Here is a 12,624-nt window from a genome sequence, read left to right on the forward strand (position 1 = left end):
TTTCAAATCTCAAAAGTTTTTTTTATTTGAAAAAGAATAATAATAAATAATACGAACAATTCAAAAGATGTAAATCTTGATTTTTCTTCCAATTTTCAGATGGAATCAATTAATTTTTAAACCCGTACTGATACTCGAGAAACTGCTTTTCTTCTTCATTATCTTGTTGATGTCCAATTTCGATTTCCTGCAAAAATAACGAGTTTGCACTTTGAGAAATATTCAATTCAAGTGCAAAAATAGTCGTTACGGTCCGGAAAACTGTCATTGAAAGTGTAACTATCGAAGCATGAAAGTGCAATTGAACAAAGATCTCAAACCTTTCTCCGAACTGCAAATTTCTCTTGTCGATTCTTATTTCCACAGCAAAAAGTGAGACAAATTGTGAATAAACCAATTCCAAGAACTCCCAAAACTGCAATAAACCAAGCGGCACTTCGAAGGGAATCTTCTTTTAAACGATTTGCATAATCTCGATTCAAAGTTTTTATGGGAAGGAATACGGATTCACTTTGACGGGGACCGTCTTTTGCAATTCCTTGGATGAAATACTTTTGGTCTTCTTTCAAATCTGAAGAACAAAATTAGAAAACAAGAAAAGAAGAAAACTGACTTCTGAGGAGAATTTCAGTGTTTGGAAGATAGATAATTTCAGTTTGATGCCACGTATTCGAACTTTCAGCAGTGTAATTAACAAAGAATGCAGCTCCCGGCATTTTCCAGACACTGTGATTATTTGGAAGCCATTCGACGACAAATGAGTCTAATGAAATGTTTTTGACTCGGAAAATTGGAGCATCCGGAACTGGAAAATAGAAGTTTTCGAGCTGAAATTAAGTCATCATGACTCACTTCTCGCTGGCCACGTTCTCACTGGTCTCAACGTCGTCGGACCTTCTCCAGCTCTTGTCTCTGCCCATACAGATACTTTATATCCAGTATCTGGTTCACTTTTCTCATGCAGGTAGTATTTTTGTCGATGAATGACGTATGTTTCCTCGGTTTCATCTGAAAATCATTCGGTTGGAAGACAATTAGAAAAAGCGGAAGTTGAAGAAGCAAAAGTATTATTCACTCCTTTTTTCTAAATTTACAGGATGATCTTACGAAAAAAAAATTAATCATAAAGCATGGAAGCCTCCAAACTCACTCTTATCATTCTGGAAAGAAATGAAATATCCTCGAATTCTTCCATTTGGTTGTAAGGGAGCATCCCATTGAAGGAGAATTGCAGTCGATCCGACAGAATACACACGAAGATTATGCACTTTTCCAGGTGCTGAAAAGCAATTATTAAGAGATTAAAACAATAAAATCCGAAACTAACGTCCTTCAGGCATTGCGAATGAAACTGGATGGCTTGGAGCACTTCGAAGTCTTTTGTTCCGGGTTCGAATGTGAGCACTGTAGTTTGTAACTGCGTGGAAGGAGTTTATTATCTGAAATAAACTAGAATCAGATCAACAATTTGGTAATTCTGTTACCTTGTATGTCGAGTTAGCTGGAATTTTGATTGAATATTTTCTGATTGTATTTTCCGCTTTCCAGTATTCAATCTCATATCCAACAAAATGACCGTTCACTGTATTCTCATGAACTGGGTTCCATGTGAAATTGATGGTTGTGAAGTTGATTTGAGTATCAATTCGAAAGTCGTGTGGAGCTTCATCAGGTACTGAAACTCAGCAATTTTGAATATCGTAGTAGTATTTGAAGCAAACCAACCATCTTCTCCGGACCATCCATAATGAATCTCTGGTTCTACTATACTCGGACCAACTGAATTCACAGATTGAACTTGGATCAGATACTTCCGGAAAGTTGGTTGATCTCTGATGATAGTAAAGTTCTGAAATTCTTTCATACTGAATTCTCATTTTCTCTGAAATATCTCACCGCTAAAGAGTCTTCAACCAAGAATTCAGTCCATCCGTGAATCGGTTCATCTAGTTTATATCTAACTAAATATTGCATATTCGGTGCATTCCAGTAATATCTATCCAATGGTTTCCATGAAATAACAAGATTATCCGGTTCTGTTCCTTCTCCTTTCACTCCTGTTGGATTTGTGTATGGGAATGATGGACGTGTTTGACAAGTTAGCCAATCTTCTTTCGGTTGTCCATCTATTTTCATATCTGATCTACCATGCGAATTGACTGCAACTACACGGAATGTATAGTTGACCCATGGAGTTAAGGTGATATCAACTTCGAAATTTTCCTTGTTTACATTCACTTCCTCATTTATTGTTTCCCATTCATTCTGCAAAAATAATACTCTTGAATCATTAATCCTTCATCCTTGATCCTAGATATCTTTGATCAAAGAAGCAAAGCGAAATACCTTTTTGAAATCTGTGAACATTTCCACAATATACTTCTTGATAGAATCTCCATGATCTGATGCTGCAACCCATTTGATTGTTGCCTTTCTCTCAGAACAATGAGCAGTTTCAACAACTGGATGAGCGGGAACATCTTTCACAATCAACTGCATTGATGCCAATTTTACATCTACATCTGTGATAGCAGCACAATCAATTATTCCCGAATGACGACCTCTGACTGAACGGAAGCGAAGACGATCAGGGAGAATTCTGAAGTATTTCATAATTTTAAAAAGTGACTCGAAACAGTATTTTTCTCACTCGTAATACTGTGATTCAGTCAACACTTTTCCATTAATTGTCCATTGATATTTAATCGGAAGTCGTGAATCTGCAACGGCTTCACAGAACACTTCTGCTGTTTCCCCAGCTTCCAAAATCAATCGTTTCGGAGTTGGAATTCGAACGAAGTATGTTGGCTCTGAAATGAGTACAAAATACAAAGTGAGAAGAATGGAATTTGAATGAATCATCAAAACATTCTTGTTTAAAAATAGAGAGGGAACTTGATACTTGATAGATCATTTTTGATTTGATCATAAAATCCAAAAAGTTCTCGACTCACTGAAAACTTGAAGACGGTTCGTTGCTCTGTTGATTCCATATTTATTACTGACATTACAGTAATACAATCCTTCATCTGCACTGTTTACATCATAGATCATGAATGTATGATTTGGGAAGAGCTGAAAATAAATGTTGTTTTTCAAAAAATAAGTACATAATCGGAGGAAAAGAGAAAAAAGTTTCAAATATTTGATTAGATGAGTGTTCACTGCTTATCATCTTATCAAAACAAAAAACATTATTATTATTATTGTGGTTAAAAAAGAAAGTTGTTTGATGATAACTACAACAGTCATGAACGTTTGTTACAGAATGAGCAAGACTGGTGAGTTTTTATGTTATTTTTCAGAAGAAATTTAGTTTTAAATATGACTTTCAGAGCCTCTTCTTGTATTGCTTGCGATTTTGGTTCTTGTATCTCAAGTATTCTCAATTCCTGTTGATAATCCTGAGCCTACAACTGAAGAACCAGTTATTCTTCCACCTGAGCCACTCAGTAAAATAGTTTTTGTGAATGATCTACCACCAGAAGAAACTCTTCAATTTGAATTCGCTCGTGGAGCACGGGTAATTATATTAAGATTCTCAAAAATGTCGGTGTCTCTTTTTTAGGTCTATGTTGCTTCTTCAAGAGATATAGAAGCAGATTCTTATGAGGAAAACATTCATATTTTTGCCCCAAATCTGGACGGAGAATCCAAAAAAATGAGTGAAGTTGGAAGGAAAGTGGATAGTGAGACTGGGGAGAAGCAGCCAGTTTTTGAAGATTTACGGTATAGTATTTCAATTCGAAACAATAATGATGAAAAGTCAAAAACCAAGAATCCAGGAATAATTTATTTCTTATTGGCACCTGATGATGAACACGGTTAGTTTACTGTTTTCTGATTGAAATCAAACTTAATTTTTCAGTTTCTTATGTCTTTGAATCTACTCGTCAAGAGAAACGGACCATTTTCATTCAATCGAATAACATTGAAAACCATTATGTAACTCTTCTGAATCCATCTGGAGCTGTCAGAATCACCAATATTCATAATATTGATGGAGTAAACAGACAACGAGCTCATTTTCAATGTTCCATTCTATTTTTCAGTTAACTGCTCTAACTGTGTCTGCTGGAGGACTTGAAGAGACAAAAAGCTCCAATTTTACAATTCATGATATCGGGTAATTCATCAGACACAATATTATTAAATATCACAATTACAGAAAAGATGCATCTCAAACTGTCGCTCCATTGTTTTTTGTTGAGCCAGTGCTCACATTTCGTAAACAACTATCACTTTTCCCTTCGTCGTTTGAAATTACAGCGAAAGGAGTTGAAAGTGAGGGAGTAGAAGGAATCGCATGTATTAAAGAGTGTTTTCAGTCCAAAACCAGGTAGTGATTCCAATGAAATGGTCTGATTGGTCATTAGGAATGTCACCGAATTATATGCTCCGAAATGAATCAAACTCATTCAAATATGTGTTCAATTCATCTATTGAAGATTCTCAATTTGATGTTCAGGTACAGAAATTGACATTAAACATCTCTGACTTGAAAGACGGTTTCAGATGTTTGGAGAAATTTCAGCAGACAGTTCTCTGACTATTTCTTATAATGGAATTGAGGGAGCTGGAAGTGAAAGTTTTCAAAAGAAACATCTAAAGAGATTGAGTAAATCATTGAAGGCTCAATCATTAACAGTTGAATATAAAAGAGCAGAAAGTGATACAACAAGAGGAGTTCTTGTTAGAGTTGAATGTTCTCGTGAGTTTACTAAATTATAACAACTAACACAAGTATTTATGTAACTTTGTTTTTATAGAAATCGCTTCAAGCCTACTGCCCTACTCAGTGTTGTCAATGGTTTTCCTCCGGTACATCTTCTAAATTTCCGGTTTTCAGTAATTTTTCATAAACAAATAAATATTTCCCACTTTATTTCTTTGCTCACTTTATTCTTTCCTTCGACCACTTGAAGAGGCCTATCATCTGCATCAACCCATCTAACGACTGCTTCTGGTGCAGCATCCACGTCACAATCGAGGATTACTGTAGAGTGAAGAACAACTTTCCAGTGGCGAGCAGCTGGCATTCGGAAGAATGGAGCGTGTGCTGGAGTTCAGAAATAGATGTGTGGTAAAACAGATGGAGCCAAACAAACCTCTAACATGAACAAATGCATTTGCAAAGACATATCCCAATGGGTTACTCGCATTACACTGATAAACACCAGTATCCAGATCATGATTCAAACTTCGAACTCTCAAAATTCTTCCATGATCGAGCAGAACTCTTCGTGAATCTTCGGCCAATTCATGTAGAAATTTTCCGTTCATACTCCACGTGATAATTGGAGTTGGTTGACCTCCAGCAAGGCATTCCAACTCTCCTGTACTCTCTTCAGGTAGAGAAATATCATGTGGAGGATCGAATTCCCAGAATGGAGCAGCTGAAAAACTTTCAAACTACAAATTATCCCCATTTCTTTTAAACAAACCCATAACTCGAACATTAACTGTATGAACTAAATGTCTTCCTCTACATTCATATACTCCTGCATCATCCGGATGAACATTCTCAACAATCAGAGACCGTCCGAAATCACTTTCATGAGATGTCAAATCTTTTAGTCTTGATTTTGGAAGCTCCCCATCAACTTTCGACCAGAAGATTGTTGGAAGAGGTCTCCCACCGAAAATACATTGTAGTTTCAGTTGTCCTCCGGCTCGAATCGTCACTTCACTTGGACTAACTGACAACTTTCTGACCGGATGAGATTTTTCTGAAAATGAAAGTTTTCGTGAATGAAAAGTAAATGAAACTCGCCTTGAGTCGGTTCAATATCCAATTGAATTCTATCTCCTGACCTATATTCTCCTCTGAGAACTGGCGAAGTTGCTGCACATTCATACACTAAAGTTGCTTTCCCATCAGATAATTCAACTGATGAAAAATGAAGACGTCCGTCTGTATCCACTGTTATATGACGACTTCTGATGGTTTCGATAACAGATGAATCATCAAGAGATCTGAAAGTTTAAATGAAAACGGCCGAGTGACTATCATACCTATAAAGCCAAATAATTTTCGGAGAAGGTGTTCCCCGTGGAGGTGTACAGTTCAACGTCAATGATTCTCCCTCTTTCACTCTCAATACTTGAATATCTCGTTTCGGAAAATGTTCGAGTGCTGAAAAATAATATTATTTTAACTAAACCCTATAATTAGATTGTCTCTCTCATCATCAGCATGTGGTGCATTTCTACTCTCTTTAGATTTATTAAATCCATGCTCGTTTACCACTAATTAGCACCTACAAAATGGCAGAAAAAGCGAAGAAGGACCACTCAGATGTTCATTGAACCATTCCAAACAACCACATTATTCTATATTCACAGTATCTCTTCCCAATGATTTCCCACTTACATCCAAGTCTCAAATTCATTTTATTCGAGAGAGCAGTTCCAAAAATGTTCGATGCGAAGCACTGATAGTATCTGAAAATATGATTTATTTATTCTCTGAATCATCGAGATTATCACAAACCCTTGATGACTAATATGTGGTTTGACGAACACAATTGACCCCGATTGGCCTTCTTTCTCCCATAAAACATCATCTGAATCAATTTCAAACGGCTCTCCGTTTTTCAGCCAATAGTATCTGAAAGTCAAGAATCAATCACATCTTTCGTTTATTTCCACCCACCTGTCAGTATTCTCATCTGCTTCGCACCGAAGTGTCAACCTATTTTTGATGTCATCGTCATCTAAATGATACCATACTTCTTCTTCCGATTGCTCTAGAAGTTTCGGAGGACCTGAAACAATTCGATTTCCAACTATTCCAATCCATTCCAACTCACCAATACTACTTTTCTGAGCTGCTAGAATCTGAGTGATAAGTAGAGAAAGAACAGTCACTAAACGCATTTTAGCAAGTAACTAATCGACTGAAAGACGTCCCGGGATGTAATTCATTCTAGAAGACACGGAGGGGATCTAAACAAAAAATAATAGAATAATGAGGAGGTTGGGGCGGAGTCAAGCAACAATGATTATGGAGTGTGCAAACAGAGAAGAATGTCAATGAGATGCAAATCATTCACAGAAATTGGAGTCCGTATGTTCTGTAGAAAAGGGGGGAAGAGGAGGAGAATGATGCATTAATTGAAATGAAAAATAAATATACAGGATAGAAATCATAAAAACGAGATTTGGAAGTTATGAAAGTAATCATATCTATACAAATATTTTCTGCAAGAGTCTCTCGTTTTCCGAAATAAAAACAAGAAGTACATAGTAAACAGAGAGAAAAACATCGTCTGCATCAAATTCATTTTTTGGTCCAAAAAGTCTAAATAAGCAGTCAGAAACTGCACGAAAATTTTTCTTGTTCGCCCTCCGAAGCGGACAATCGAGCCAATCAGGAAGTGAGAGAGTGTGGGAGACGAAGATACGCAGACAACGGCTACAGGAAGACGATGACTGAAGATGGCAGAGGAGATGAAGGGAAGATGAAAAAGAAGAGACACTATCATCTGCTATTCTAGTTTCTGAAGGATGGATGATGCTGCTGGACGATGAAACTATTTTGAGTGGATTTCAAAATTGAAAAGAAACGATTTGGTTGGAGAACCGACTGGAAAGAGTGATGATTGACTGAAACTGTTTCAGAATTCAGATGAACTCTTCTTGAATTAAGATAAGAAATACCGTAAAAACTGTATTTGAGGTGCATGCAACTCTATTGTTCAACGGGCCCGTCGGAGTGCAACTCTATTAGAGGGGCAATTCAAATAGAGGGTGCACTTCTATTTTTCGTCGACGAATTCGCCCGTCCTCGATACCCAACTATCTCTTGAATTTGTTTGATTTCATTAGTTTTTATGCCGAATTTTTCGAACTTTTACGTAAAAACGGAAAAAAATCCTGAATTTTCATAGCAAACTACGTTTTTAACAGCAAAAATGCCGAACTAGTGATGTGAAAGAACAGTCAGGAGTCAGTTAATGATGATATTAGAGAAAAGTGGAAATCACTGGAGGGCAACTGTATTAGAGGGGCACCTCAATTAGAGGGTGCACCTCTATTGTTCAAAAAGTCTGTCGGGGGGCACCACTATTAGAGGGGCACTTCAAATAGAGGGGCACCTCAAAAAGAGTTTTTACGGTATCTGAGTCATTCTTTTTGAAAATCATCATAATAAAACCTTTTCTAAACTGAAAAAAGTTTTTTTTCCAAGAAGACTCATTTGTGAAAAAAAGTAAACTGCTCGATCAGAAATGAGAATCCCAAACATGATTTTCATACTCGGATGACAGATGATCTATTCGATGAATTGTTCACAGATTCCGTCAACGTCAATTCGTTCGGAATGAAATCATTTGTCGTGACAATAATAGCCCCAGCTATATTGTCACAACTGGTACAATCTAACTCGTAGATTATTTCCACGTAATTTATAAAATATACAACGGTGAACTTATTGTTACTCTCAAAGGAGGATTACTTAGCCTACCAACAACGTGAAACGCACTCAATACTCTTATCATGATGACATTTGCCACGTTTCAATGTCAATATAAGCTATCGAATCGCTACCAATCAGTATCGGAAGTCAATCGTCTTCACACCGGCTGCTGGATCTCTTCTCAACTGCTCACATCGACAAGTCATATGCTATCAGCAACGCCAAGGATACAACATCGTCGACAATGCTTGAAGAGATTCCTCCTACGATGGTGTTTCTCCTATTGAGATTGCTCTAATAAACCGTTTGTATAATTCTGTGTTGGTTAACTTTCTAAGTTCACACTCTCTCACTCATTGCGGTCGGTTCGGGGTTCACCTGCCCAATAACCGTCGCAACATGGTGCATCGACCGGAGTTACTCGAACTTTGGTGGGGTGAGAGAATGCAGAGCTCGAGTTATTCAACTAGGATTTCGTTAATCGAACGTAAAACCGGCAGAGTAGATCCAGCGGATGACTTCTGATCTCCTTACTCGAAGGAAAACTTTCTCTTATCGTAGGGAATCTAAACTCTATCGTAGAGTTTCCAAACTCTTATTCAAAGAGTGCATCATCGTGAGCAAAGTCGTTGTTCACCAAGTGTCTGTATGGGTTCGGGTGGGATCCGAACGAGTGGCAACATACAGTTCACTGGTAGGACGCCATATCGTTGACGTCATTCCCAGCGAGACTAGAGAAGTTTCTCAATCGTGAAACAGACCTTATTCATGAACCACCACTAAAATCTATTGGTCATTCTCTCAAAGCACAGTCTCGTTCCTACCAACTATGAATTATCGTATTCATCCAATCAATGATTGCATTGAATCTTATCGTGGAGGTTCTCTGCTTATCCGTAGATACATCAGAATTGAATTCAACGGAGGTTTATTTTGATAAAAGCACAATCGGTGCTAAGCGCACAATCGGTGTCTAACGTAAAGTCAAGAAAGCACAATGGTGCTCAGAGAGTCCTTTTGTGACAAATTAGAGAAAAGATGTGGTGATGAAAATGTCAGATCGGAAACAAATAGCGTGGTCTAGATTCAGATTCTGGAGATTCACAGGAAATCTCACATCGATAGCCACAGAATCACCACCACCGACATACCACATCTTGAGGATGGTCTATCTCCCGTCGTATCGTTGATTCCGTGAAAGGGCCCAAAGTAGCTGGATCAGCGAGAAGACGAAGTGACAGATCAGGAACTTTGCAACTGACAGGAAGCCGACTGTACACCTTCCGCAACTGTTCTCCAACGAGGACCTCAAAGCATAACAACCCGTGAAACGTCACGGAAACCAACGATGTGAAGCAACACAGTAATAGGAATCTCAGTTACGTTTTCGATGGCTATGAAACGTCAATGATTCATACAGAATCCTAATGTGATGACCGATAACAGTGACACGTCGAATCATTAGGATGTATTAAAAATGAAAGATAAAATCTCGTGAAATCAATAATTTCACGGAACCACGTCACAAAGAGAGCACGCAAGTCTTATCTCTCTATTTTATCAAGGTTAGCAAACCAGAGCAAGGTCAAGAAAAAGGAGGGCATGGATATTGGGTATATAAGGATGAAGATTCGACATAACAATATCAGTCTTCATCGACTCGGCAACCACATCAAAAGCACCCAACCTACCAACCAACCATGGCTAACAAGAACAAGAAGAAGAGCGAGAAACGGAATCCGGTGACCATGAAAACAATTAAGTGGAGTACCACCCGTGAGTTAACTCGAACCAGAACGCTCGTCTCTCTTGCTGATCGTGCTCTGGCACTTGAGAGAAACACCCAAAACATCACCGTACTCGACGGGTATCTGGCTCAACTGCTAAATCAACTGGCCCTAATCGAGGGTCTCCCGGAAAATGCGATCGATCTGCTCAAGAGCAACAAAAATCTTTGTGCGAAGAATGTGTTTGAAGCCAATCGGGCTGAAATATCGAACCATCTGGCAGCTCGGGGACATGACGGCCTAGTCAATCAGCTAATAGCGCTCATCGGAGACGTGACAACGACGGTGAACAACTTCCGATCTGGACGCGTTTCGGCGACCCCAGGAACACCAACACCACCACCATCCAATGGACTGGCTCCAGGAAGTGCGCAGACAACCGATGGAATCGCTCCGAATCAGGAACACCCCGAACGGCGTAACCCTGAACAATCGGTTCAGACGGCAATCGATCAATCGGATCAATTGCATCAAGGATCCGAGTCGAATACAGGTCGACACCCACCGAACTCAACAAAGCCTTGCGAGAGCAACCATAGTTCGGATGTCTCGGTTCACCCGCCGTCCAACATACTCAACCGTGGATCATCAGAAGCCTCCCAGGACATTGCCGAGTTTGCGGATGATTTGGCTGTACGTATCGGAGCAATCGAACATACTCAGACATTGCTTTTGGATTCATCTGCCACGGCAAATCGTGCCATCAAAAATTTGCAAGACCATATGCAAACATCATCTGCCACGACAGATCGTGCTATCAAAAATCTGCAGGAAAACATGCAGAAATTGCAAGATATGATGTATGAGGTCTTCAGTCGGCAGTCATCGTGGCAGAACAAGCCTGAGATGAAACAAGAAGAAACAGAGTCGGCAACTATGAGTGAGGCCACGAAGCCATCGAGCGGTCAACCGGACGCTTCCGACATTGGTCAAAGCTCCCCAATACCACTGGAGAACTCGTCTCCACTTCCACCTGCATCGACGCCAAAGAACGATACGGTGGAATCTCCAATCCGTCGCCAGAACCATCCGGGTTCCCAGGACAGCTCGAATCCTCAAATCACTAACAGCACGGTCTACACAGTCATGAACACAGTTCCAGTTTTCGACGGAGAACCAGCTGACTATAGTATGTTTATGCAGCTGTTTAATTCTATGGTTCATGACAACGATGACATCCCGGTGACGCTTAAACATGCCTTACTCATGAAACTCCTGAGTGGGAAAGTGAAGTCGATGTTAAGATCGGTGAGTCTGTCAGAAGAAGACTACCATGCGTTGAGAGATAGCTTGGAAAGACAATACAACAGAGAGAAGGACACTAAGCAACACCTCATCCACCAGCTCAACAAGTTCACTTTTTCCGAAGACAGTTTCGAGGATATGGAGAAGGACCTAAACAAATATAGCATCATAGCATACTCGCTTAGAAGTAAGGGATGCACATTGGATGACTCCATCTTCATCAATTCCTTCATTGGCAAGCTACCACAACAAATCATGGGAACCGTCTTCATGAAGCATCACCAAAAAGACCGAACATTCCAAGAACTTGTAGGAATCGCCTACAGAACCATTTCTGAAAAACGAGCTCTGGATCAAGCACTAAAGATAAAGAAAGGCAGGATTGTAACCAATGAAGTGTATGATGACAGATCGGATAATGCCAAAATGACAGTCGGTCATAATACAGCACTCGTTTCGTCGAGTGACAGCAATTCTTCCTCTGATTAGTCAGAGGTGTTCTGCAACGAACTTCCGTTACGTTACCACTACGGAAGTTCTTTCCCAGCCCCCCAGTGTCGTGACAATAATAGCCCCAGCTATATTGTCACAACTGGTACAATCTAACTCGTAGATTATTTCCACGTAATTTATAAAATATACAACGGTGAACTTATTGTTACTCTCAAAGGAGGATTACTTAGCCTACCAACAACGTGAAACGCACTCAATACTCTTATCATGATGACATTTGCCACGTTTCAATGTCAATATAAGCTATCGAATCGCTACCAATCAGTATCGGAAGTCAATCGTCTTCACACCGGCTGCTGGATCTCTTCTCAACTGCTCACATCGACAAGTCATATGCTATCAGCAACGCCAAGGATACAACATCGTCGACAATGCTTGAAGAGATTCCTCCTACGATGGTGTTTCTCCTATTGAGATTGCTCTAATAAACCGTTTGTATAATTCTGTGTTGGTTAACTTTCTAAGTTCACACTCTCTCACTCATTGCGGTCGGTTCGGGGTTCACCTGCCCAATAACCGTCGCAACATCATTCATGTTCGGATTCAAAGAGTCTTCAAAAGAAGGAAGGAAATCAGAATTGTTGCAAGAATCTTTCAGTTTTATCTTCTGCCGAAACGTCATCAACAATGAATTCTTCTTCTTCAAAATTCTCGGAGACT

At 39.4% G+C, this 12,624-nt stretch overlaps 3 protein-coding genes across 3 annotated transcripts; 1 reads left to right on the forward strand and 2 right to left on the reverse strand.

Moving 5' to 3' along the window:
* Positions 1–109: 109 nt before the first annotated feature.
* GCK72_014318 (uncharacterized protein) lies at positions 110–3,054 on the reverse strand (the record flags this gene model as incomplete). The annotated part of the gene is made up of 12 exons (XM_003102647.2): positions 110–187; positions 321–571; positions 614–805; positions 853–1,008; positions 1,151–1,279; positions 1,328–1,439; positions 1,485–1,675; positions 1,726–1,849; positions 1,897–2,265; positions 2,347–2,599; positions 2,651–2,810; positions 2,955–3,054. 12 exons carry the CDS (start codon positions 3,052–3,054, stop codon positions 110–112), a joined length of 2,115 nt encoding a protein of 704 aa, XP_003102695.1.
* Positions 3,055–3,268: 214 nt separating this feature from the next.
* GCK72_014319 (uncharacterized protein) lies at positions 3,269–4,731 on the forward strand (the record flags this gene model as incomplete). The annotated part of the gene is made up of 8 exons (XM_003102821.2): positions 3,269–3,281; positions 3,336–3,523; positions 3,569–3,824; positions 3,869–4,005; positions 4,053–4,126; positions 4,169–4,284; positions 4,329–4,468; positions 4,516–4,731. The coding sequence occupies 8 exons, from the start codon at positions 3,269–3,271 to the stop codon at positions 4,729–4,731; spliced, it is 1,140 nt and encodes a 379-aa protein (XP_003102869.2).
* A 60-nt stretch (positions 4,732–4,791) lies between these two features.
* Positions 4,792–6,879, reverse strand: GCK72_014320 (uncharacterized protein; the record flags this gene model as incomplete). Its single annotated transcript, XM_053730239.1, has 9 exons — positions 4,792–4,830; positions 4,899–5,059; positions 5,109–5,396; positions 5,445–5,710; positions 6,016–6,136; positions 6,374–6,444; positions 6,494–6,610; positions 6,656–6,767; positions 6,813–6,879. 9 exons carry the CDS (start codon positions 6,877–6,879, stop codon positions 4,792–4,794), a joined length of 1,242 nt encoding a protein of 413 aa, XP_053585011.1.
* Positions 6,880–12,624: the final 5,745 nt, after the last annotated feature.

This window comes from Caenorhabditis remanei, chromosome IV (assembly GCF_010183535.1).
Source record: "Caenorhabditis remanei strain PX506 chromosome IV, whole genome shotgun sequence".
NCBI classification, from domain to species: Eukaryota; Metazoa; Nematoda; class Chromadorea; order Rhabditida; family Rhabditidae; genus Caenorhabditis; species Caenorhabditis remanei.